The sequence below is a fragment of the Drosophila subpulchrella genome, chromosome 3L (genome assembly GCF_014743375.2).
Source record: "Drosophila subpulchrella strain 33 F10 #4 breed RU33 chromosome 3L, RU_Dsub_v1.1 Primary Assembly, whole genome shotgun sequence".
NCBI lineage: Eukaryota > Metazoa > Arthropoda > Insecta > Diptera > Drosophilidae > Drosophila > Drosophila subpulchrella.
Window position 1 is genome coordinate 21736097 of NC_050612.1, and position 27286 is coordinate 21763382.

The 27286-nt window shown below is 42.4% G+C and overlaps 2 protein-coding genes and 1 non-coding gene across 9 annotated transcripts in view; 1 reads left to right on the forward strand and 2 right to left on the reverse strand.

The window, feature by feature from the left end:
* On the forward strand, positions 1–1069 carry LOC119554952. The gene is made up of 2 exons (XM_037866072.1): positions 1–505; positions 840–1069. Exons 1-2 carry the CDS (start codon positions 61–63, stop codon positions 1004–1006), a joined length of 612 nt encoding a protein of 203 aa, XP_037722000.1. The 5' UTR covers positions 1–60; the 3' UTR covers positions 1007–1069.
* Positions 1063–27286, reverse strand: part of LOC119554951 (mediator of RNA polymerase II transcription subunit 13) — a 27885-nt gene continuing 1661 nt past the window's right edge. For 5 of the 7 annotated variants that reach the window (XM_037866064.1, XM_037866068.1, XM_037866065.1 and 2 more), the window contains exons 2-14: positions 26398–27014; positions 21959–22274; positions 15376–15469; positions 15227–15310; positions 14239–14687; positions 13487–14168; positions 12192–12668; positions 10351–10531; positions 9677–10260; positions 4783–9598; positions 4602–4719; positions 4421–4536; positions 1063–4353 (exon numbers count right to left, since the gene is read on the reverse strand). In XM_037866064.1, the coding sequence (XP_037721992.1) occupies positions 3970–4353; positions 4421–4536; positions 4602–4719; positions 4783–9598; positions 9677–10260; positions 10351–10531; positions 12192–12668; positions 13487–14168; positions 14239–14687; positions 15227–15310; positions 15376–15469; positions 21959–22274; positions 26398–26466 (8370 nt within the window). In that variant the 5' untranslated portion in view covers positions 26467–27014 and the 3' untranslated portion in view covers positions 1063–3969. The remainder of the gene's footprint in view (positions 4354–4420; positions 4537–4601; positions 4720–4782; positions 9599–9676; positions 10261–10350; positions 10532–12191; positions 12669–13486; positions 14169–14238; positions 14688–15226; positions 15311–15375; positions 15470–21958; positions 22275–26397; positions 27015–27286) is intronic. The other 2 variants (XM_037866069.1, XM_037866070.1) reach the window with 2 other exon arrangements.
* Positions 15036–15179, reverse strand: LOC119555749. Its single transcript, XR_005219939.1, has one exon.

The following is a 27286-nucleotide window of genomic DNA, read 5'->3' on the forward strand; positions in this document are numbered from 1 at the left end:
GAAACAATCGAAATCAGGTGCTTAGATTGACGTGCTAATTTTACATTTCCCTTTCCAAAAATGGACATTTCGAATGTCAAAGCTGAGATGGCTTCCATGTCCGAGCAGGTGTGCGAGGATGCGGACTATTGGCAAACGGGCATTAAGAATGGCCAGGAGGCCATGAAGCTTATCAACACTATATACCGCCGGATCTTTGCCACCGAGGATCTTCTGAATAATGCGGACTCAAGGAAGGGTCTCCAGTCCACTGAGAAGCGTATCAATAATTTATATCTACGCCTCCAGCGTCCTCTGGCCACGATGACAAAAATTTTAGAATCGCTGACCGAGGTTAGGGACAACACTGCCCGGATGCTGAACAGACTGACGCTTTGGATGGAAGACGAAATAGTGGCGGCACACAGGATCCACCCCAACTTAAAGAGTTCCCAACTCCTGGCGACGCTACAGTTGCTAAGGCAACGATACGATGCAGAGTGGGAGGTCAAGGAGATGGTTGTCAGTAAGTACGGAATTGGATAATGTTATAATGTCCTAAAGCTCTGATCGTGGAACCTTTAGTATAGTATAGTAGTATACCTTCTTTTTTATAAAGAAATATTTTAAAGAAACTTTAAATTTAAACATGGAACAGAAATTTTAGAAAAGAGGTATTCTATAAAAATTCACACTGCTAAGGTGTTTGTTATTAATTAATTAATTCAAACTATAAATTTACTGTAAACCATAAAAACACAAAAACCATTATAAAAACCTAAAAACATTTCTCTTTGATATTTTAAATGCACCACTCAAAAATAATTGTAAATCCTTAACCAAACGTTCATTTCTTGCAGATGACTTGGAGCACATAAACAACTCCTACGAGCTGGACATTTTGGTAGATGGTTGGGACATATGCAAGCATGCGGGAGGTCTGGAGTTCGCCAAGTCGTTGCGCAATCATTATAAGGTCGTTGGACGCACGCAACCTTCGTTCACCAAAAAATTCCATTACATTTAAAAGCACCATAGCGGAAAACATACCAACGCCACTACTTATAAGAAAAGCACGTTAAGTTTTGAATTTGATGTTAGTTTTATTTGAAAAATGGTTTTTTAGTTTGTATTTGTTATCGCCTGCTTGCCAAACAAATCAATAATCTGTAAAGAAATTACAAAAAATTGCATTTCGTTTTTTATTTGTTCTTGTTTTTTGTGTTTTTGTCGTGTTTGCTTTGCACATTTAAAATTTGACCCATTTTTGACCTTTGCTATTTGCTCATCAATTTTGCTCTTGTTTCGTTTCTGACTTGGTAGCAAAACAAAACTTAATTGTAATTTTACTACAACAACATTTTGTTTTTGCCCATTATATAATATTTAATTGTATATAATATATATAATATGCAATTCTGTAGCTAGATTTTGACATTCATGTTCTCGTACCCAATCTCGATATATATCTATATATATATATGTATATATATAGTGTGTATGGTGTCTATAACATGCGCTCATTTGTTTTATAAACAAATGTCTGTCCTCATTTTAAATTGCTCCTCTTCCTTCGATTTTCTGATTTTTTCTGGGATCTCATCGTTTTTATGCCTTCGAAACTAATTTAACTTAATAATTGCATACTTTTTAGGCTAGGCTAGTAAATGGTTTTCCTCGTCAACGCTTAATGCACTTTTTTGTTTGTATTTTCCTTTGCGTTTTGTGGTTTTTTCGGTTTTTTATTTTTTTTGTTTAATCTTTAATTAGTTTCCAAGCCTTGAACTTGACCTAAATTAACTTTACAATGAACGTGTATAACTTCTAGTCGCTCGCATTTCCTCAACTCCATTTCCAAGTGAATTGTGGTTTGTCCTTAGTTTAAGCTAATCGTTATTTAGAAAATTTTCAACTCGTAAACTGAGTTTGGTTTATTAAAAAACTGTTCCCATTTTGGTTTTTAATCCATATATATTTTTTCCTTTTTTTTTTTACTTGGTTTTGTTTGCTATGAATGCTTGTTGTCAATTGTTGCGGTAAATGTTTTTCGAGTTGGTTGTTTTCATTAATCATTAAACATTTGTTGTGCTTTACACTTAATTATTGCTATAATTATTTGCTTTTATTGGCGCCCGGGGACTTTTGATTTCCCCGGGAAATGAATGAGAGAGTGTGTGTGGCAACTGAAACCTTAGCTAGGAAAAACTCGGCAAGCACGATAATATCGATTTCTAGAAAATGATTGTAAGCGGTTCCTTATTTACAGCGTGCACTTGCGTGATATATAGATATGGATGATCTACGTGGGATCGGGGCAAATCGGGTCTCTGAGCGATAGGATACGGAATGAAATGAAATAATGAAAAATCAGGTTTGCAAATAAGTTCGGTTTATTACACAAATAATAGAATACTAAATGAAATCGAAACTACTTAAAAGATATGCATGTGGGGGGTGTTGTGTGTGTGTTTTATGTTGGTGTTTGATAATTACTAGAAAACGTCTTTGTAATCGTAGGTTTTGTTGTTTACACAATTTATGCTAATTAAAATACACAGGTAAAAATAATTTCATTGTTTAATAATTGTTTTCCATTTTTTTCACTTAATTGATTTTGTTTTAAACTTAAGCCTAGGCGAAAATCGTTTCAACGTGCTAAATCAATTGTGGTTCTTGTGTTTGTTGTTTTGTTGGTGAGTGTAGAAAGCTTTCCCGTTCTTTACAAGCATTATTATTAATTTGTACACATTTTCGTTTAAGTATTTCATTATTAGAAAATTGGCTATGTGAGTGGTGTGTGTTTTTGTTTGTTTGTGGGTTGTGTTCAGTTTCTGTGTGAAGTACAAAATGTTTTCCTAGGATTATACGAATACAAGAGACAACAAAAAAAACACACGAAATACACGAAATAAAAACTCTTCCTAACGCTCATCCTAACTCTAATCCTGTCCTCGTCCTCCTCTTACTCCTAACTCATCGTCCTTCATCATCTGCGCTTGGCGTCCAGATATATATAGTTTTTATATATGCAATTTACAGTATACCGTTTCAGTTAATTATATGTTTTTGTTTGTTTCCATCGTGTGGGGCTTTTAATGCGTGTGTTTTGGGGTTTGTTTTTTACACTTTCATCTTGTATAATTTAAATTTAAACTAATTCTCGCTTTGCACAAAAATTTACACAGTTTATTGATTTAATTTATTAGATTTAAATACGGTCTCCTCCTTCCATCTCCTCCTCCTCTCGTTCAATTTGTTGTAAACTAATTACTAATTGTATAATTACACTTCTGTTTTGCTTTGTTGTTGCTTCTGCTGTTCCTGCTTACGGCGAATTGGTTGTAAATATGTACAAACTTTGTTACTTATGCTAAATATGTTACTCGCTTCAACTCCACTTCGCTATTGTATATATGACCTATATGCCTACATGTGTGTGGTTGTTTGTTGTTGTTGTTGTTGTTGCTTTTCGCTATTTTCTCATTCGCTCCTCGGTTTTTGTTGTATATTTATAAATATTAAACACTAATCGAACGCCAGCCTATGTATATGGTATAAAAAAATAAAACTAAACAAACAATTCTTGCACTTGACACTTTTACAAATTCTCGACGATTAATAAATAGTAATGCTGTTGCTGCTCAAGACTTATCGGTAGACGATAATGTTATATATCCGCCGCTATCATCGGTGATCCTTGTATTTGTATGTTTTTTGTTTTCTGTTTGATTATGCTAAGTAATCTGTGCGTTGCGTTAACTGCTGCTATTGCTCTTGTTGTTCTGTTGGTGTTTTTGGATTCTGTTAACTTCGATTCAAGGTTTCTTGGTGTTGATTCTGTTTTCGATCTTTTCGGTTCTCTATTTTGCTGTTCTCTGAGGTTGATATAGCTAGTGGAAGTTCTGCAAACGGAAGCATGCGACTGCGTTTGATTGATTCAGTTTTGAAGTGATCCGGAGATCGATGATCAGAGATCTGAGATCCCGAACCTTAGGCTATGGCAGCCGTCAGATAGTACAGATCCATCAGCGTCTGGACATTGATGGGTAGACAGGAGAGACGATCGTGTGTGTTGGAGTCTAGGGCAAGCCAGGAAAGGGCGTTGTATCCCTCGAGGACGAAGCGCAACACATCCGCCGTGAGGGTCGAGTCCAGCGGATGGTCGTTGGCCGACTGATGGGCATTGGTCGAATTGAGAATATCGTCGGCTGACTGTATACTCGGCACATGAAGGTGTAAGGCCGTCTTCAGGAACACGGGGCACACATCCTCTAGATGCGGACAGGCGGACCAGAACCAAGCGGGCATGCGACCCGTTGGTGCCGTCGACACCATATAGCCCACTGATATTGGCTGCTGGTTGAGTGAACCAACCTGAAATTAAATTACAGGGAGAGTTAATAAATGTCTGACTAAGACCTCAACTAGATGGATCACCCACCTCTTCCACTTCCTGTGGCGGCGTGCACTTGAAGTTATTGCCACCGGCGCTCTGCCAGCTGCGGTTGTCATCCATGCGTCCCGGACTACCATGATTGGAAACCCTGTCTATATGAGCTAGTTTAAGAAAACATAACTCTTAGTAAATGAAGGCGAGCGCTGTTAATTGCGCAAGTACTTACTGTCCCCCCACAAGAGGTCTCCGATTTCCGCATCGTCAAAGTCATCGTTGCCCTCCTCTTCAAAGGTGAGGAAGTCGTCATCTACTTGCGGCTCGTTCTGAAATTGGCGTGTAAAGGGCTGCAAGCGAACACAACTCATAAACATTCAGACATTTTAATTAAACTTTCTTATAACACATACCGCACAGACGGCGCTGGTGGGAAATACCAGGATGTGGGTGCAGGTCACGTCCTGCGGCGTGGCCAGCGGATTCTGCATGGAGATCTGTGAGAAGCGCTCATCCGGCGTAAACTGATCGGGCATCACCCGCAGCTTGGCATCCGGCTCCAGGGTCACCAGGCAGGCACTTAAGATGGTGGGTGGATACATCAGTGTACATTGCTTGCACATGTCTTTGAATTGCTTGGAGGCCTTCTGGAGCTGCTGCTTGCTGAGCAAGTAACTCCACGACTTCAGTTCACTGTGTCCTATCCTTCCAATGCGGCCGATAACCAATCGCCACATCTGTGATGTCTGCGAGATGATTCCCATGATGAAGTCTGTCAGTTTCTTCAGTGCTACATAGCGAGCGGGAGCTTTCCTTCTTCTCGCCCGATTCGGCACATCGATATTGATGCAGATCTTTTCCAGCAACTCGCCCCGTTCATCTGTGGCGGTGGCCAGAAGCCAGGCCTGATCCTCGCTTAGGCAGTAATTGCAGTACATCACCGAGTAACGATGTTCATTCTGTCCATGCATACTGCCCGCCGATCTGGAGAAGTCCGTTTTGTCATTCCTCTCGTGCATCGGTGCCAAAACAAAGGGAGCGGTGTACATCTTGTAGGCCCGGCGATTGGGTTCGTCCTTGGTCTTGAGGAAGGCCTCCATATTGGCGGCTGTTCCAAAGCCCGTAAGACTTTTCACGGATTGCGCGTGCACCAAATGTCGCCGGCACTGCGAAAAAATATTCAGGGCCAGGCACCTAATCTCATCGGAGAAGCGCTTTCTATTGCCACAGGGTCCCAGTTCCATTACGGATTCCAGTGATATAATCTGTATGTTCATCTGCGATCGCACAGAATCTGGAACAGCTTTCAGGAGTTCCGCGTAGCAACGAAGCAGAGCAATTAAAGCCAGTCGCTCCAGTTCACAGCTATCCGAGGCAAAGGTAAACGGATTGACCACATAGAGGACAATTGCCGATGGGTTGATGTCTTCCAAAGTCTCGCCCATGCCCAATGGATCGCCTAGGATCAGGGCAGGTTTGGTATCACCTGCTGCAGATCCACCCTTTCCTGTGCCTGGTTCCTGTTTTATTTCGTTGGTTTCCATCGGCTGAACTGGAGGTTCTGTACCCGGTTCGAGCTTGATGTGATCCGTGGGTAAATCCCCGCCAGGCAATCCAGTGACTGAAGAGCTGTTCGAGGATGAAGAGCTGCCTCCCTTGGAGTTTGAATTTCCAGAACCATCGGGTGGATTCAGCAGCGTCTTATCATTAGGCACTCGACTCAAATATGGAGCCAATTGGTGAATAAAAGCCACTGCATAACGACGAATTTGCTCCGCTAGAGCAGTATGCTCCAAAGTACGCAACCATTCATCTAACGGAGTGGTTTCCCGATCCGTGGGCACGTTGTTGCGAGCAGCGCCCACCTGAAGGATACCTTCCCAACCTCGAATGGGCGTGTGTTTGCCCAGCTTGCACATCTCGTAGGTGCTGCTCAGTTCACGGAAATAGCTGCGAGTGCAACCGGCCACATGCTCGTTGTCCGGACACACCACCAGGTAGACCACATCCCTGGCATATGAGTATGGTTCCAAGAGAAACTTATCCCAGTAGTGGATGGAATGAGGTGCCACCGAGATCCAATCCTTTTCGTATCCCACCACCACCGAAGGTATGGGTTGCGGCTCACACTGTCCGGATGCACGACCTGCCAGGCGATGGAACTGCCGCCAGGTGAGCGGTCCACTCACTGTATTATACGAACTGGCGTCCTTGGAGCCTGATCCACCCCTTGACTTGCAGTGGAAGGCATTCTGCAGCATCGGCTGTATCGCATTCATGGTGCGCACAATCTCCTTGTTGCTGCGGGTGAAGCCCACGGGGAGATATGGCCACTTGTGGACCGTCAACCGACCAGCGCCAATCCCCGCCAGCTTATGACGCAACGCAGGTGGTGGTGCATGAAAGGCTGTGAGTTGTTGCTGCTGATGGGAGCTACTGCTCCCATTACCATGAAAGTCCATCATGTTGTCCATCCGCTGGCTTTCGAACGCCAATCTCGCCTGCTCTAGAGCCAAGCTGATCACGTCGTGTGCATCCATAAACTCTAGAACATTTGCAATCGATGCCAACGAGGCGGTGGGTGCTCCATTGGTGCCAAAGATTCTTCGTTGACGGGACATTCGCCTCCGATGGGATTGAAGGGCTCTGTGCACGGAACTACTGGAGGTCTGGATGATGGAGCACTGATCCAATAGCAGGTCAAAGACAGCATGCGTCAGTTGTTCCAGTTGTCCACTTGCCACTCCTCCTGCTCCGATTTTCTCCAAGGCAGAACTCGTTTCTCCCGGTCCCGGCTTGATCTGGTTCTTCCTGCTGAGACTCTGGATGATACTGAGTAACGTGGGCTGCTTATTTCTGCCCGGATCATCCGCTATTCCCGTGATCTCCACCTCATCCTCGTAGAAGAGTCCAGCGCGGTGGGATAGTCTTCGATTGACCACTGCGCTAAAGCCACACGTACACTCCACCGGGTCATCGTCCACATAGCCAGTGATATGGACATTGGTGCTGGGCGGCGTGCAGGATGACGAGTTGGAGCCGCCGTTCGGGCCGTGACCATGTCCGGAGCCAGCTCCAGGCATCGAAACGGAGGCCGGCGAGCCCCCAAAGGCACTGATCATCCGCATGCCGCCAAAACCAGCGGAACTGGGTCCATTAAGCACCCGCTGTCCAGCCGCAGTTCCTCCTGATCCTCCTCCCCCTCCTCCTCCACCAGTCGGAAACGGGTTAAAGCTAATGCCGGGCAGGGGTACATATACTCCGGAATCCGCTCCCCGAATATTGCCAATCTTTTGCGTATCCGCATTGCACACGCACACACTGCTGCTATCGAAGTTGTGATCCCGGAAGACATTCAAAGCGGTATCGTACAGCAGGATGTTTACCAGGACAGAGTTCACTTCTGGTAGCTCCTGGAGCAGACTCGAGTGCCCGGCTGTCATCGCTGTTCCACCACTGGCAATGCCCGCATCGCCAGTGTAGGGCATCATGCCCATGTGTCCGCCAGCTCCTTGTCCAGGACCTCCAACGCCTCCTGCTCCTCCGCCGCCCATTCCATGCATGTGCGGATGCTCCTGCGAGTGGAGTGGCCGGTTCAAGTATGACGATGTAGAGGTAGCTGGACTGGCCACAGCCAAGTCATAGGGATATGGTGGTGGCGGATGCGTGGGAGTCGCCCTCGACATTGGACTGCTTCGGGCGGCATAAGGACCCATCCCGGGTCCTGGTGAAATGGGTGACATTCCCGCTCGATGCATTAGTTGCTGCATGGAGCTGCCGGGCGGCGCCTGTGGGCAGTTCAACTGATTCAGCAACAACTGACTGCCGCCGCTGCTCAACGGTTGGGGGACTGTAGAAGGCGTTAGTGGTGTCCTCGGTGCTGCTGACAAAAGATCATGAAGATGCTGATGCTGGTGCTTCTGGTGGCCCACTCCTCCCGCTGCCGCTGCTGCTGCGGCGGCCGCCGCTTGTTGCTGCTGATGATGCTGGTGCTGGAGTTGCTGCAACTTCTGTTGATGCAATTGGATGCGCTGCTGAAGGGCCTGATGCTTCTGGTGCTGCTGCTGCTGAGCCTGCGCAGCTTTGGCCAGCGTGGCTGCTCTGGATTTATGATTACTCCAAGTGGGTTGGTAAAAACATCCCGGAGGCAAACTTAACGGCGGTTGCGTCTGGCTAGGCAGGTTGGTCAGTGGAGCATAGCGAGTGGAACCCACAAACTTCTCCTGCTGCGGTGGTCGGTAGACATAGTTCCAGTCATCGATGGGCTCTTCCACCGGGCTACCCAACTCCAGGTTGTACTCCTGCTTCACCAGCTTGGAAACAGTCTGGATGGCCACCACGGTGACGGGAGCTTGCACGGCTGCCAAGATAATACTGCTGCTGGTGTTGCTACAGCTGGTGGTGGTGTTGTTGATACTACTCGTAATGGTGGTGTTGCAGGTTGCGGTGATACTACTGCTGGTTATACTGGTTGTGGTGGTGTCCACACTGAGATCCGTCATGACCACGTCCGTTTGGCAGGGACTCGAGTTTGGGTGCTGCTGCTCGTGAGACGGCGGTGTGGGAAACATCTTGGTGAGATCCTCCGCCTGGATATTGCCCGCTCCCGAGGCCGCTGCTGCTGCTGCCGCTGCCGCAGCCACCACCGCACTGGCCACCGCCGTGCTCCGCTTGAGGTCTTCGATCGTATTGGTCACAGCACTGCAGCCGCCATTCGAGGGATTATTGGAATCGGGCGGCGTGTGGATTTGCACGCTGCTGCACTCATCGTTTGAGCTCGTCTCAAACAACTGCTCCAGATCGTTGAGCGAGGGATTTAGACCTTCGGCGGTGAACAGATTACCACCGCTACCGCTTCCTCCACCGCTGTTGTTGCCCCCGCCCGAGGACTTTGAGGTCTCCTTGCACGAGGGGGAATGCAATCCGGGCTCTGTCTTAATGTCCAAGCCCTGGAAAAAGCTGCTCCCGCTATCGGCCTCCGCATCACTGCCATTGGCTGTGCTGTTGGCAATGCCGACTAATCCACCGCTGGAACTGCCCGCCGCTGATCCTCCGACTCCTCCTCCCGCTGAAGTTGCTGAGACATCCAGCGAGAGCAGCTGCGAGCCATAAACGGATCCCGGCGATGGCATCAGGGGCTTCACGTGCGTGTGTCCCTCGTACAGGTTCTTGGCATACCTCGGCCTACGTTGCTTATCCAGTTTCGGACGCTTCACCGTCAGATAGTCCCTGTGGTGAGGAAGATCATATATTAGAGTGCTGTTTTGTAGGGTAACAGAGGTTTAACCAAGAATCAAGAATCCTTACCAGTTCTCCTGGTACTGAAAGTCGTAGATAACCTCCTTGAGCCACTCGTCATCGTAGAAGCTGTCCGGATCCTTTAACGTCAACTTCGGCGGGTTATACAGGCGCCTCAAGTTGTTCATGGCCTCCGTGGTGGTGGTCACGCCTCCTGCCCCCCGCCCTTGAACGCCCGGCTCCTGTTTGATGGCCATTGCTGCCGATGGAGTCTGCTGCTGCATCTCAAGCTTCTTGACGCTAATAGTTCCCACCGCAGATCCTCCAATTGCGTTGGAAGCTCCTCCAGGTCCGGCTCCTGCAGCTGAAGTTGCTGCTGTGGGCGTGGCCGGTTGCTGGGCGGGCACACTGCCCGGTCCAGTGCCCATTGATTGACCACCAGATGCTCCTCCGCCGGTCGCATGATCCGTATAGGAGGGCGGCTCAACGCTGGGCGTCTGATGGACATAAGGCGAGGCCGTAATGCTCTTGTTGTCGTGCTGATCCGTTGGCGTCGGCGCCGGTGTATTCTTGTCCAGCAGATGGTCAATGGGCGTTGGCGGCTGCTGCAGATTGGAAACGGAAGTGGGCGCATGGGGACTCATGTTGAGTAGCTGTGTGGGGGGAAAAGAGAACCACGTGTTAGTAAAATTAGCTGGCTAGAATCCTGGTTATATGTTTTTGGGGTCGTCACTTGCACTCACTTGCTCAGCGGGCGGCACGGATGTCGGTTGCGAGTGCGCCGAATTTGGATGCGGAGAGGGAGCCGGTGTAGCTGGTGATTCAACGGAGGCCACTGGCATCGAGGAGTCGCCACCCAAGGAGTTCCGGGAGTACGTCGAGGCCCCACCATGTGGCGTTCCATGAGGTGTATTCCCCAGATGTCTGTGAAAAAATGAAAGTTGAAATACAATAATTAGCATTATCGTTAAAACATCGCTAGAAGATTAAGTGGTGTCTCGTTTTTTAGAAAGGTTATATACAATGCTCAAACTACGGATAATGTAGCTATGGATACACAGGTATGCGTGTATATTAATCATTTCAAATAATATTATATTATATTGCTTGGGATACTACAGCAATAATGTGTCCCAAAAATAACCATAAGCATAATTAAACAAAAACCACATCCATTGTTTGGGGATTAAGTATATTAAATAAAACCTTCACAGCTGCAAAATAAAATAATTTTTAAGATGTGCTAATAAGATCTTTACAAATTTATAAGAAAAAGTAAACATTTCGATGTCTTTAAAAAAGATAATATTTTAATTACTTTCCTTAAGACATTTAAATCATTTTTCTTTATAAAATGTATAGATTTCTAAAACACCAATATTATTTATATTATATGTGCTATTGTTATTTACAAATAGGAAAACCAGCAAAGTATATCAAAATCATTCCACAAAATGCATGAGACCTGGAAGAATAAAACAAAGATGCATGCGGCACCAAAACCAAATAACTATAAACCGTGTATCTACCGGATACTCATACTCAATCCAGTATCGAGTATGTTCAAAACGGGCCATGAGAAAATGAGAACGGCAATGGGGGAGTGGATTTGGGGGTTGGTCGAGAGTGGGGGGCAGTAGATACTAAGCTAGTTAAGTTCTACAAAACGTGTTGTATGTCCTCAAAATGGAATATATTATACAATTGGTTATTATATCATTGCCTGCAGTCTTTTGTGTTTCCTTAGCGTTGCTTTGTTTTCATTTTAAATGTTTGCTAGTTTACCATTTACCAAGAACGATTAAGTGAATTAGAATTAGAAATTGTTATTGCAAGATGGCCACGCGCGAATGTTTGTTTGTGTGTGTGTGCTGACTCCTTTTTTTTTGGGGGGCGTGGTGAATTAAAATGCGCCCCTTTCTTTGATTCCAGTGTGTTTGTTAGGGGTCAGAAATAATATGCTCAAAACCAACCAACAAAATTATTAAACATAAGAAATCATAAGGTTAACAGAGCGTGTGAAGAGAGTGGATAGAAAAATATATAAATGCGGAGAAAGAGCGAAAGTAAGAGGACGGGTGGTCTATACAGTAGCGGTCAAGATAAAAGCCTTCAATATATACCTTTCTCTAACATTATTTACTTTATCATCGTAAACTAAAATAAATACACTTCACATGAAATATTAGATATTAGTTTACAAAATTTTAAGGTCAATATATTGTTTTCATAAAGGGATCCTTATGTATTTTGTATTATTTTAGGGAGTTTAAACATAGGGTGAAGTTATTATTAAACATTTTTAACAGGTATAAGGTGTTCCAGAAGGTGTTCCATTTATGTATTATTGTTAATTTTATTAATTACCAACCGGAATCCCAAAACCATTTAACAAATTCAGATTACTTTTGATAAATTCTTTAAAAAAATATACATGTAAATCCTCTTATAATCCCCCGTGCTTTTACTTTGACCGCATTAGTATATAAAAAAGAGAAAACTGAATAGCGTTAAACTAAAACAGAGGCAGCACTGGCTATAATGGACAGACGCCACTTCACTTCACTCCACTCAACACACAAACCTTTGTTTTGGTATATTGGTGTCTGTTGTGGTGTTGCTGTGGTTTTTGGCTCTAAATGTGGAGGCCGTGGAGGAGGCGGTGGATGCCAGCGAGTGGAGCAACCGCTTGTGGAACGGCACATTGTGACGCCGGAGGGCGGTCGCGGAAGAATTGGAGGCGGAAGTGTTGCTCAGGGAACTGGAATGATGCGATGTTGCTGCTACTGCTGCTGCTGCCGGCGGCACAGGTGTTCCCGGTCGCTGTTGCTGCTGCTGTTGCTGCTGCAGATGTTGCTGATGGTAATGTTGCTGGTAGGACAACGACGACGAAGACGACGACGATGATGATGATGAAGACGACGACTTATTGCCACTGGCACCGGTGACTGCTGCCCGCAGTGCCGGCGATCCCAGCGGTTGCTGTTGTCGCTTGTTGTTGCTGATATTGCTAATGTTGTTGCTGTTGCCACTGCTGCTGCTGCTGCTGCTGCATTGGGCGCTGAAATTTGTTTTTTTGGTTTTTGTTTTCGGTTTTAGACACTAAGCAACACAATTTTTAAACGCTTCGCTTTCGTAGCTCTGTCTCTTGGCTGAAGTTTTAATTTTATTTTATTGCTGCTGCTGCTGTGTGGGTTAGGTAACTCAAGAAAAAAATTGTATAGAAAAAAAAGGGAAACGGAAAAAATCTATTGCCTATCGCATGCACAGATAACAGTAAAAAGAAGGTCAACTACCGCCTTTAACTGCCTAATGTTTGCAAAGGTAAAGGTACTTTTTTTAGGCATGCCATCAAAGCGGTATCTTTTGGTGTTTTAAGGGGTTTTTAGGTTCTTGGAGGGAGCACAACATCATCTCCACTACATCAAAATCATATTAATCTTATATGCATAATGTAAAAAATGGTTATTCTAATGGAGGCAGCAAAAAGGGTCATAACTAGAAAAAACACGCGCATCTCTAGAAATGAAAGCATTATAAAAATAAACCTTGAAGTTATAAAGAAAACAAAAAGGATCTTTGAATCCCAAAGAACTTCAAAATTTGGTACCTTTAGATATCTTCAAATTATTCTTAAAAAATTAAATGATATAAAAAAGTTACATAAAATGTATCTTTGTATTTGTTCAATTAATTTTAAACCCCTTAGCTACATAGGATTTTAAAGAACCTCGATAAAAATTGCAAAACTCACAAACTACCAGACACTTAAGCTACAGTTTGAAAACCTCTAGAGATTGGATAAATACCCTTGCATATGGAGAGTAAGTAACAGAGCAGGGAAATTACTCTAAAAATGACTAAAAGGACGAAACTCACTTGGTGCATATGCAGGGCGCCTTTTGCATGGGATCCACAAAGTTCCAGAGCTTCTGACGTTGCTGCTGCTGCTGCTGCTGAATCTGCTGCTGCACCAGTTGCTTGGAATCCTGCTGCGGCGGTTTATTCTGCTCGTTCTCATCGCCATCGGCAGATGTTCCGGTTCCCGAGGCGGGCGTTGAAGATGCCACTGCTGCTGCTGCCGCCGCTGCTGCTGCATCCACGTGGAGCGTGTTCATCACGCAATCCTGCCAGGTGCGTTCCGGCATTTCCACGGCAGCCGAGGCGGGTATGTGAGTATTGTTGGTATTGAAGGTGAAGCCCGAGGTGGGCCGTTGATCGTAGTAGGGCTGGAAGGCGAGACGTTCCAGGGCGCTGACGGCTTGGGGGGCCGCCTTGCGGGATACCTCTTTGGCGGCGGATGACGCGGTGGCTCCTGCTCCTGGAGCGTTGAGGGAAGCCGGACCCACGGGAATCGCTGTAGCAGAAGGAGCTGCTCCCAGGGAAGGAGGGGCAGACGCCGAGCCCGGTGGGCAGGAGAGCGAGGCCAGGACAGCTGCCTCGGCCGCCGCTCCACCCACTGAGCTCTGCATCTTCTGCATCTCGACGAACTCCATGTGCTCCATGTCGTCCAGGTCGGTGACTAGTACGTAGTTCGTGGGATGATACATCTTATGACCACCTGAGGGTTAGGAAATAAACGACATCGATTAGGTCAAGTCAAGGGAATATATCTTTAGGTGGTTACTCACCCGACACCACTTCCACCACGGGTGGCACATCCGAGTTGTCCTTATTGCACAGCGGAAAAAACGAGGCCCAGTCCTCGAGGATCTTCTCGGCTATGGGATCGCTGGCCTTATAGCTATTGCCGGTGAGTATGGCCGCAATTCCGAAGGGGGCCAACATCACCTTGCGCGCATGCGCCGGTGGCGCTGCCTTGGCTGCGCCCTCGCCACCATCGAGTGGCTCCATTCCGGCGCCATTTGCTTCCTGACCAGGATTAGGCACTGCTCCGCCCGCTGACGCCGCAGATCCGGTCGATCCTGGCGGAGAACTGGAGGCTGCAAAGGCGGCCGCCGCCTCGGCCAAATGCTCCTTGGTCAGCGGACGCACGGCGGGATGTTCGCGCAAATCTATGGAGGCGCAAACTGTGTCGCCGTGAACGAAGAACGTGAATGAGAAGGACAAGTGTTGGGAGCTGAAAGAATAAGATATTGGAGAATTAGCAAAGGATATTTCAGAGGGCAAATGATTTTAAACTTGTTTTCTTTAATAAAAATATTGAAATTATATATAAGAAAATTCATTTAATGGTATTTAGGCAATATATTAAATTTACAGTTAATAAGTTAATCGCCAACGTTATAAATTAACGGATATGTGAAGTCTATAAACATAAAAAACCAAATTATCATAAAATTTTATGGATCTTTTATGGCTTTTCCTATAAATGGTTTAATGGTTTATTATCCATTTCGTAATGTTAGAAGCAAATTACATACGCATTATTATTTTCGGGGCTATCAAAAATAATGCAATGGTTTAAAAGTGTCACAGGAAGAACGATGCAATGTCACAAGCTTCAATGTCATTGCACAGAGTTCCTGAATTCTGTATTCTGGGATATGGCCGTATTGCGAATTGGACAACATTTTCAGCATTTTCACATAATATAGGGCCTATATCCTATGGGGTTATATATTCCCAGTGGGGAATCCCCACATATAGATCACGTACCTGCGTCCAAAGAGACGGTCGCTGGAGGTGCAGGGCTGCACAAACCATTTGCCAAATCGAACAATGTCCTTGGTGAGCACGAATCTATAATAAGTATTGGATTATAAGTATTAGCTTTAATTCGATTTAAAGTTCTTTATAATAATTACCTCTCCATGAGATTGTGCAGCGCCTTGAAGAGCAGCGATCGGCACTCGTAGGTGAGGGCTCCTTTCCAGGTGCCATTCCAAAGTGCTTGGTTGGCTAAAATAAAAGAAAATTTTTTGAATTATTATACAAATTAATTAAATTAAGTAAAAGTAAAACGAATATTTAACCCTTAGACTTCTTCGTTCGCCTTTCTATTTAAATTGAATTCCTTTAAATATATAATACTTTTTTGTATCTATCTATCTTAATATGAGTACTATTTTTAAAAGAATATAGTATTTAATTAACAGATTAACAAGGCCTAGAGAAAGTGTTAATAACCATTGGTCATTTAGTAAACTCATTAGATAGTAATAAAATATTAAAGATCAATAGGTTATTGCCTTATGCAGTATCTTTCCAACTACCAGTATTTTAACACAAACATTCTATATGGTATTTACAAGTCTTCTCAATTTGTATGGGCGTGTGGAAATCCCTTCTTAAATACCCACATGTAAAAAGTTCCCAAGTTCCCAGATCTCGATGGATTTTCAAATACCGGGTGTATTACAATATATGGTAATTATCTGGCACTTAAGTTTCTAATAGAATTCGGGGTTTCATTGAAATGCAAAAGTGGAAAATACCCAAAAAACAAAAACAAGTGGAGGGGAAATGAAATTGAATTTACAACAATAAGAAAAACAATGAGAAGAGACTTCTACAACGCAAAACAATCAACCGCTCTTTCTTCCCCCCTCCAACTATTCTCCCTCTCTCTTTCCCGCAAAAGAGAAGTCAACGACGCGCGCACGCCTCAAAAACAAAACTTTTAAGGCTATTCATTTTTGTTATTGTTTTGTTTTCGTTCGTATTTGTGTTGTTTTTTCTAAAGATGACAAACAAACTTAGAGCGAGATAGGTAGAATGCCAAAAAGAGAGGCGCAGAGCGGTACTAATAAAAATTAAAGCGGATAAAGATAAAATTTTGTGTGCAACGGAATATGTAAAAATGCAAGGTAAGAAGAGAGGAAAAAGAGAGTTCGAGAAAAAGCCGCCAGGCAACAAAATACAAATCCCAAAGCGGAAGTTCAAACACTTGAAAACAAAAGGAAAAGGGCAGTGAGTAAAGCGAAGGAAGAGAGTGGGAAAGAGGAAGCAGAGAGCGGAGGGAATGGATTTGTAAAACAAAAAGGGCAGTCTAGAAATTTTTGGAAAATTCCAAGCATCCACCACCCACACATTCACACACACACACATACTTGTGTGTTAACTCTCTCTTTCTCTCTTCCTCCTAGATTCCCACGCCTGCACTGATTTCTCCTGCTTCTACTTGATTGTCTTTTTGGCCAGCAATGTTGCAAAGATAATTACGTAAAGGTAAACAACATGGATAAATAACAAACAAAGCGAAAAAACAGAATCCGTTTAATAACTAATTTTGTTGTTATTTCTCTTCAATGAGATCAGCGTGAGTTTTTTTTTACAACGACGCTTAAAAACTCACACGAACACATGGACATAAAAGGGCAATGTACGATTATGCCAGTGTGTGTAAGTGAGTGCGTGAGAGAGTCTGCCTCCGCCTCCTGCTCTCTTCCTCACCACTATTATTATCCCACCATCTCCATATTTCCCATTCCAACCCCACATCCACTTCCAATTTCCATCCTGCAAGCCGGCTCTTCTTCGTTTCTCTTCTTCTCTGAGGTCATACACACACACATTGACACACTACCCAAAGGCAAAAAGTTCAAAGCTCGCCAAAAATAAAATAAAAAAAAGCCCACAAGGGTAGGCCAGCAAAAACAAAAGCAACAACAACTGCAGCTTCAGCCGCTCTCTCAGCAAACAAACAAATGAAAATCGAGAGACGAAGCGAAACAAAACGGAACGACAAACAAACAATTTAAAAACAAAGAACTAAAAATGACTTCAAGCTTAGGCAAACAAAGTAGAATGTTTACAAAAAATGTTAAATAGATATACTTGAAAGGATTAAAAAAAATTGATTTCGAAAAAATCATTTCTTTTCAATTTCATAGACTTCGAAAAAAAGTAGTCCTTCTATAGTGTCGCTATCTTATGAAATTAAAAAGTTATAAACTAAACACAGTTTTATTTTATTGGTCTTAAAATAATAATAGATATTTGAATACATCATACAATCTATTTCAAGTTAAATTATAGGGCTTCTGTTAAAAAGTAGTTTTTCAAACAAAACATTCCTCGATTGCATTTCCAATTTTACATTGACTTTCGATAAAAAGATACTGGTCATTCCACTTTTCATGCATTTCCACCATCCCATCACAGCTGCTGTATATCCGCATCTTCCCCCCTTTTTTCCAACTTTAAAGCTTCGGAACAGGAATCGTAATCGGGTGAATCGGAATCGGGAATCGGGGAATCGGAATCGACGGCGACTGCTCAATGCAAATTCCACAAACACACGCACACACACTCGGCCTGTCTGTGTGGGTGTATTTTTTTTTTTAGCACGTGTGGTTTGTGCACATGTTGCTGCTCCTCTCTTTCACTCGCTGGGAAAGAGAGAGGTGGCAGCAAGTCGCTCTGTGGAAAGTAGCGAGTAAGAGAGAGTGGTTGTTTGGGAGACAAAGTGCCGCTAGGCGTGCACTCGTTCTCGTTCACCCACACGCGCACACATTCTCTTTTTGCTGCTCTTTTTGTTTGTGGCCCAAAAACAATGCTATTTTAGGTTAACATTTCGCTAACGCAGCAGATCCCCCCCCCCCCCCCCCCCCCACTCCCTTCCTATCATTCTCTCACTCTCCGCCTGTGAGAATTTCACAACAATTGTAACGTGTAATTAAGAGAGCGATATTTAGCATTTTGCATTTGCGTGACACACAAAAAAAGAACAACATCACACAGAACAACAGGCAGCAACAAATGTTTAATCAAGGTCAATAATCTGCGCGCACACACACTGAAAAATTGTTTAGTAAGCGCAATAACAAAGCCAAAACCAAAAAGCAGGTAAGAAACACGAATGCAAAAGGCAACAGCAACAACAACAACAACAAAATGAGCAAGAAAGCGCATTGTAATTAAGCCCAAGCTTGCAAACCAGTTTAAGCTCATTGAGAGCGAAGAATCGCAAGAAGAGAGCCTCTCCCAGTCTCTTTTATGCAGAGAGCAGCACGTAATTATTGGCTCCAATTGTGGAGCACACGCACACAACGACCCCCAACACGCTCACGCACACACTCGTACAAAATGACAGCTGTTTAAGGTAAAAATCGTATGGCATCGGAATACAACAACAAACTTTAAGTACAATGACAACAAGTAGCGTGTGTGGAGTGTTTTTTTTATGGGTGGTGATGGGGGAGGGGAGGTAAATAATGCTTGTATATATGGAGATTGGGGGTCTACTAGAATTCTCCAGCGTATAGGCGTGTCTGCCCATGACGCCTGCTGTCCAAAAAAAAAATGGCCAAAAATGTCCAACAAATGCCAACAGCAAAAAGGAAGACAAAAGCGCAAAGCCCTACAAAGTGGAATGTAAATTAGTTCACAGTGGTCGTCATAAATGAAGTACATTGGAAAACTTGATTGGTTCGGCAACAGCCACTTAAAATCGATAGTTTTTCTTATTAATTGAAAATAGATGCTTGTTTTTAACTAAATAAATATTAGTTTTATAAAATGTATAACTTAAATTTTTCAAGTCTTTTAAATTGTTTACTTTCAAACATTTTAGGTATAAAATGTAAAATATTTATCATACATTTTGGTATTTTAAAACGTGTATATAAGTGGAGTATTTTTTTTTTTCACCATGTAATTTAAAGTTACACATAATCTTAACAAAATAAATGGCATCGCCATATCTTTGCTTCTGTCAAATGGATACATTTTTTTATTATTTTTAAAATCTTATAAAAATGGTAAAATATCGTGATAAAAATATGAAACCGTTTTGAGAAATTAAAGAAGATCTCGATACGTTTCACAAAGAATCACTCATATGCGTTTTATCTTTTCAAAAAGAAACATGCTCTTTTTTAAGTGATATATCTTTTCTTCTGTTTACAGAATTTTAAATAAAAGTCCCTCCTCATTCTCAGAAAACCCCTCAGTTAGTAGTTTTTGCTCCACTGTGCTGGCTGGCTGAGATTTGCGGCGTTGCCGTTTTCACGCAAATCTGAGGAGCAGTAACAGTAACAACAATGCGCTCTCTCTTCGCCACTCTCTTTTCTCTCTTTCCGAATTTCATTCACACGCACTCGCACGCACACACACACACACCAACAAGATGGGGACGACAGTTTTTTTTTTTTGCCACTTTTGTTGTTTATGGCCGAAATGGCTATAAAAAGACAACGAAAATTCGCCCAAAAGACGGAGACAAAGTAATGTCAATGCAATTAGTCAATGTCCTTGTCATTAAAAAAAATGCAAAAACAACATCAAACAAGGCGTTGCAACGATGACAAAGGCTAAAACAAAAACAAGGCGATAATTTCATCAGCGGCAAAAGCGACGTGCATTCAACTCTCAATTCCAGAAGGCAAAAAGCGCGCCTAAAAAAACGAAGAAAAGGTTAACGCAAGCAAACAGGCAGCAAAAGCTAACTGTAAAATCAGTGGGCCACAATGACGTAGGCAGATAACAAAAGATACAGTCAAACTTCCGTATCTCGTATCTCTCAGTCGGGCACTTCAAAAAGAATCTGTATCTCCGAAGATATCTGCCAGCTGAAAAAGTTTTTAGTTTGAAATAGAATATAGATTGAAATTTGAAAAAAAATAATATTGGAAATCATTTGAACTTGTGGAACGTTGACAATAGTATAAGTTATAGAAAACTCCGTTTTGAAATTTATAGTAAAGGTAGTCGATCTATACTATAGATTCTAGCATCTATAAATTCTTCGAGTTGGTCTTTGAAAGTTACTTTTTTATTTAATGATGTATCTTATGAATAAAAGTATATATAATATAAAATAATAATAGTTGGGTAGAATTTCTAAATTAAATGTTCAAAATTTCTGATGTTTTACGGATGAGCAAATTCTATTTTCTTAAATATCGGAAAATCTTTATAGATTTACGGCGTTACGGATCTCGGTGGTTGGGTAATGGAATTTGCCACGGAAAAGCCGAATATGAGAAATTCAAATTCTACGATGAACAATGTACGTAGTACGTAGTTAGTGGTCAGAGATAATGAGGCAATAACAAAAATATTGAATAAATAGTAGCCACACGCAATGGGCTGATAAGAAAAGAAAGGAAAGGGAGACAGGGTGCGAAAGAGAGAGAGCGTCTTTCGAAGGCCAGTGTGTATTGAACAACCCTCGAAAGAGCAAGTGAGAGGGAAGTGGAGAAAGGGGGAGAACGCGAGAGCACCCTTCTTCTTCGTTTGCATAATTACCAGAGAGCCAGAGAGAGAAAGAGAGAGCGAGCGAAAAACATTGCAAATGACAGGTGACGTTTTAGCACTGCTTCCTCTTTCCTCCTTAGGTGCACGGAAAACAAATTCGATAAGGTTTTATTAATCATTCAATTTAATGTCTTCAGGTTATTTAAGACAGAAAATCGAGTATTAACGTTTAAAGCGGGGTTTTGTTATTGACTCATACAAATTACAAGCTAATCTTTCATTTTCTTCTTTCCCAGTTATCAATATGAAATAAAAAATTTACATTTAATATCGAGATGCTTTTTCCTGTGTGTGGGTGGGGGGAAGAGAGAGGAGATAACCGCCTACGACTGACGTTTGTTGCTGTTTTTTTTCTTAACTTTTTCTCTTTTCTGTTGCTGACGGTTCAAAACGACGCCATGTGAGTTGAGTGACGCCAAAGGAAAACAAAACGGGAGAGGGAGGAGAGAGCGAAACAGCAAGAGATGGGGAAAAACAAGGAGAGCAATAATAATAATAATCATCATCAGCCGCAATCGAAATGTATTTCGCGTGTTTCTCTGTTTGTTTGTGTGTCGCATTTGTTTTGGCTTTTCTCACACAGATACACCCACACACACACACACGCCAAAGAGATGGCGAAAATTTGTTGTTGCAATTGCATGCGATGGATGCGGCCTTGAAGCTTTATTAAATTCATCACCCAGTTGCAAGTGTGCGTGAGCATGAATGAGTGTGTGTGGGAGTGAAAGAGAGGAGGAGAAATTATTACAATCGATCTTAAATGTAACACTTCGTTTTTAAACTGTTTACCAATTTAAGTTTTTTAGCGTACAACTTTATTTGCTTTTTAGTGTTTATGAAGTGTTAATTTAAAGATGCAAATTAATCCATACATCAAAAATATCCTCTTGATAAGAAATTGGGAATTTTTTAGATCTGATTATAAATAATAAGTGAAAATAGGCAGTTTCTTTAAAAAAAAACGTTGCTATATTCCATTCTTTCCATTATTGTTGAACTATTCCCTCTTCTTTGACTTCATAGACGACAAAAGAGCATTTATGCTGATAAGGACAAAGTCTGAACTTTCGCATTTCATAAGGAATCCAGTACTAACTAAAAATCCAAGAGTATCGGGAAAGGTTCAACCACAGCGAACAAAGATATTTTGGTTCCACAGATGTTTTTTAAGGATAAAAAACTCACCCGCAACTCGGAGCAGCTCGGCATCGACCAGTTCAGTGAGATCGGGCTCCTCGCCATACCAGAAGATCCATAGCTCCTTGGCGGCGGCCAGCGAAAGGGGCGGGTGGACCTTGGTCGAGGTGGTGATCTCGAAGGTTAAGGCATTCGGGTCGGCGTTGTCCGTCTTCGTGGATTGGACCCTCCTCCACACGCACAGCATGTCCGCCTGGATGCATCGCGAATAGGAGCGCAGGATCGGGTCCGCCAAAGGATCGCTGGATGCGTTCGGTCGCTCCCCGTTAACGAACTTCCGCCATTTTATTCCACATAAATCAGTCTGCAATTGAGAGAGTTAATGGAGAATTAGTCACTAATGCGTATTTAAGCAAGTAATGGTGGCCAGACTTAAAGTTAAATAGGTTCTGTAATACACTCAACTGATAGCTACTTGGTACTACACTACACTATCTTTATCTATAAGGAAGTTCCTATCATTTGTTTACCCGCCGTGACGAAAGTTCTATGTCTACACGTTCTTTTTATAAATGACGTACGGGAAATAGCAGAGTCTCAATTCAAGAATTGTTATTTCAGCTGTTAGAGGAGAGAATCTTACAAAAAGTTTAAATAAACTTTACAAAAATAGGATTTTATTTTATACACAGAGATATTCTTTGGATTGGCATCCGAAGATACGCGTAAATCTTCTTAATGAGGTTTTTTTTAATCTTTCCAACAAACCGTAATTTTTTATCATTTCAAGATTCTTATAAATTACTTATTATCCCCTGCAAAGTAATTTAAAAAGTCAGAACAAAAAAGCATCGTTAATTAATAAGAAATGCAATTAAAATAGAATTCATTGACCTATTAAACCGGTCCCATTATGCTATATTATATTATAGTTAGATGTTATAATATAGAATGCAAGGTGAACTCATGGTGTTTCACAATAATTCGCAATAGTTTGCGAAATCCTAACTTTGCAGTTATACTTGGATAAATTCTTTTCAAATGTAAAAATAAAGTACACATCACCTTCTTGACTCGGTGAGATATTAAATGAGTGTTTATCGGATCTCGTATTAAATACAAATTCTAACGATGACGTTAGGTTGAATTACTAATATCTGATTTTGTCACGATCTTGAGAGTGCCTACTGAATATTAAGCGATGGCAAAGTAAAACAACAAATGGTAACTTAGGCTGTTAAATATTTTTCTGAAAAACATTTTAACATTTCATTCAACTTCTTTTATTTCTTGGTTACTTTGAGGCTCAGGATTTTTTCTGAGTGCATTTCAGTCTATGCAAAAACGATAATCATCTTGAATTGTTGCCCACTAATTTACCAGTGTTGCGAAATCTTGCGAATCGCACGCAGACACATGTAAAAATACATTCCTCATTGCACTTGGCAGCAGCAAAAAACAGTAAAAACAACAAGCAAAGCATAAAAACGACCAAAGCGAAGCTCGAAAAATCTTCCGCTGCCTCGCAACTCAAAACAAAAGCACGAAAAAAACGACAGAGAGGGTGGGAGGAAGGAGGGGGAGGCGGATAGGTGGAGCGGAAGAGGAGCTGCAGCAGAGACAAGAAAAACTTGGGGGCACCGAAGAAGAAACAAAAAGCGAAAATGAGAGAGAAGCACGGAGAAAAAGAAGAATGAGTGACTGACTAACTGGGCTCGTTGGCTTTTTAGCTTTTTTAGCCATTTGGGGTCGTCATTGGCGGCTTCCGTTGCAGAGTTGCGTTGGATTTATACAACAGTCCCCAATTCGACAAGAAAAACTCGAAGCTTCCACATAAAACTCGAAAATTCCACTGAAAGACGGCATCTGTTACATGGGATAATGTACCCACTTAAATTTAAATACTAAGTGTCACTGTGTATGTAGATTTCCCAACCGCAAATATTTTAACTTATCCAGTAATTCAGGCCATAACCAAAACCTCAAACTGATATTAAACACTTTTATAACCGTGACCAGTATTATTTAGTTTTAAGAACCGTAACCCCAAACAAAATAAATCAAGTTGAGATAAGAAAAACCAAAAAATGATTCATTAATTACAGTATAGTCTTAGCATAGAAATCAAAGAAAAATATTCCACACTTTGTTATTTTCCAAAATCCCAATCAACTGTTGTTAAAATTGAAAGACCTGTGTGTTTTAATAAATTATAACTCTTCTCCAATTTTTACACATTTTGACTCAGGGAAACTCGTCTTATGGAGGTTTTAAGATGGTAACAATTGTGGAAAATGGAAACAAGTTGCTGGTGTGGCAAGTGGCGAGTGGGAAAGCAAGCGAGCGGTGCTTAATCAATGGGGCAAAGCGAGATGGGGCCAAAATAAATAACTGCACCTTCAAGCACACTCACACACACGGGCGGCGGTCGCTTACGCACACAAGCGCACCCAAAGGTATTCCCCCAAACCGGCCATTCTCCCCATTTCCCAAGTCCTCTCTTTCCTCTACCGTCTTGTCTTGACGACAAAAATGTTCCACATTCTTCCGCTGCCGCTGCTTGGCTCTTCATTTTTGCCATTTTTGTGTGTGTTTTCATTTTCGCTCTCATTTCGTCTCGCTGCTTTTTCTTCGTTTCGTTTCGGTTTGGCTTTTATTTTTGGGCGAGCAGCTATCTTGTAGGTTGATTTTTTCTATCTTTTATCTGCCCACTGTCTATCTTTCTCCCTCTCACTTTTTGCAATCCTTCAACGAGAGAGAATGAGAGCGTATGTCCCTCTCTTCTGCTGTTATCATTCCGACATGCTTTTTGCTTGTGTTTGCATTTGTATTTGTTCACGCGCGCGTGCCTCTCAAGTTCAAACTGCTCTCTCTCTCTCGTTCGCCGTCTCGCTCTGTCGCCTTGCTCTCTCGCGCGCTCAGAGAAAGTTTGGCGCGTTTGTTATTGTTTCGTTATTTCGTTGGCGTCGACCCGCTCTACCGCCTCTCCTCTCCTGACCCCTTCCCATGGGCAGCTCTGCTCCAAACTCTACAAGAGAGTTGTAAGTGGAGAGCGGGAGAAGGAGAGCGGGGGAAGTGGAGCACGTTGACTTGTACGCATTGTCGTCGTCATCGCCTCTTCTTTTTGACTATTCCATTCGGCTTTTCCGTGTCTTTTTTTTCGGCTTCTGTGTCGTCTCGCATTTCTCCCATCTCCTATCTCCCCTTCCGCCGCCGTGAGATTCATTAAAGAAATATGCCAAAGAGAGGAGACAATAGCAACAATCACTAGCGAGGCCAACAAACTAGTCGTACGTACGTAGTTCCCTCGTTTTCAGTCTTCAGTCGCGGGTCTTGAGTTTTTGGTCTCGACTCTTGAGACTCGGGGAGGAGAACCTGTTATGGGCCACAAAGTCACCGAGCCGCAGTCACACAGCCCACAAAGTCACAGAGCAACAGTCGCCAGGTTGCCACAAAGACACCCGTTTTCACTACTACAATACAGTAGATACCCGAGAACTATCACCTCCAACTACAGGTGTCTAGGTGTGATACGTATCTTTCACTCTATGTTGGATAAAATTAATATAATCTTTGAATCTATTCTCAAAATAAAAACATCCCGAATTTCAGCAATAAAAAATATCTGAAAACGAAAAGTATCTTTTAACTTCTATACATGATTAATGCTTGATATATGCGTAATATCCTCATCTTTATAATTACAAATTGTTTATTGAATAAATGAGCTTTAAAAAAACACATTCATTCAAATTTTAATTATAGCTTTGCGGCCATTTAAAAACATTAACTTTCCGAAATGACTAATTCACATTCAAAAACATTGCCCTTCCGACTATATTCTTATTGACTCATTGATCAACTCGATCTCTCGGAATTTTTACATTCAAAGGAAGGCAGCACTACCCTTAAAAATCCAGAAAAACAAACTCCTAAAACAAATTGTCGATTAAAAAAAAAATTGATATGTAAGTATTATATTGGATATAATATCCAAGGTCTGCTATTAAAATCCCAGTTCAAGAAGTTTAGGGTGAATTTCTTGAACAGGCATTGCCTATAAGAATTAAATACAGACGACAACTATTGGAAAAAGATTAAACCCCGATACGAAAGATTTTTTTGCCATGACTATAGTTATCAAAACTGTTTTCGGGTTCTTCGCGAAGCATCTGCGGCGATAACGATAAACAGCTGTGGCTGACCGGCGGCGTCTTCGCTTTGGCTGCCAATCGATAAGACGAAGAGAGGGAGATGGCGAGAGAGAGAGATTGGATCCCATGATCGGTGGTTCAGTTTTGCCACTGTGTGGGTGACACACCCCCGCAAGCCAATAAGCCCCCCCTTTCGCAGAGCACCCCCCTCTGCGTCCTCACTGACCTAGATCTTCTAGTGAAAAAGAATAAAAAAAAAACCAACCTCACTGCGAAAAATAAAAACAATTGCAAAAGAGCAAAAAAAAAAAACAAAAAACAACTACTACTCACCAAGGCATAAAAGTTTGTGTGGCAATCCTCCAAACTTGCGCCGTTTGTCTGATGATTTTGATGCGTCATAGTTCTTGGCTTGTTTTCTTCGCACAGCAGCAGCACCTCATTTTCTCAACTTTGTTGCCTATAGTGTATTGCTATTATTGTTATTTATCCGGTGTGATGGGTTGTTATTTTTTGTTGATTTCGATATACTCGAGTATTTTGCACATTTGCTTAATTTATATTTTTTTTTTTTTGGATTTTTATTTTTTATTATTGATTCTGCTGCACGCACACAGACACACAATGGTATAGGCACGGAGACACACGCGAGGGAGAGAGAGAGAGCGAGAGAGACGACACACACGGATACACAAATATTGAAGAGCTCTCTCTTTCGTCTCGTTTCTTTGCTTTCGATATTTTGTTGTTGTTGCTGTTGTTGCTGCTGTTGCTGAATTTTGTTTGTAATTTGCTATTTGATGTTTGGTTTTGATTTGATTTATTTATTTATTTATGTGTATTTTGTATTTATTTGCTCTCTGGCGAGAGGTTTTAAACGTAAACGTTGCTTTGGCAATGAAACACACATACTGTAGAATTATGCATGCTGCTGTTGTTGTGGGTTATAGCTGGAATACAGAGACAATTAGGCCTATTCACTCTTTTTGCGTTTTAAATGAGCATGTTTATGATTTCGAAATAACTGCATTTATTAGTTAATTTTCTTATTGTTTTTCCCCTGCTTATTTGTTGCTACACTCATGCACACACTCACACACATTTACAAGGGTTCGTTTATTCGCTGTTTCATTCATGCTGAAGAGAGCCGCCGCGAGAGAGAGAGCGACTCAGAAATTGACTTTTTTCATCCGAAGGTAGCGAGTATACACACGCACACTTA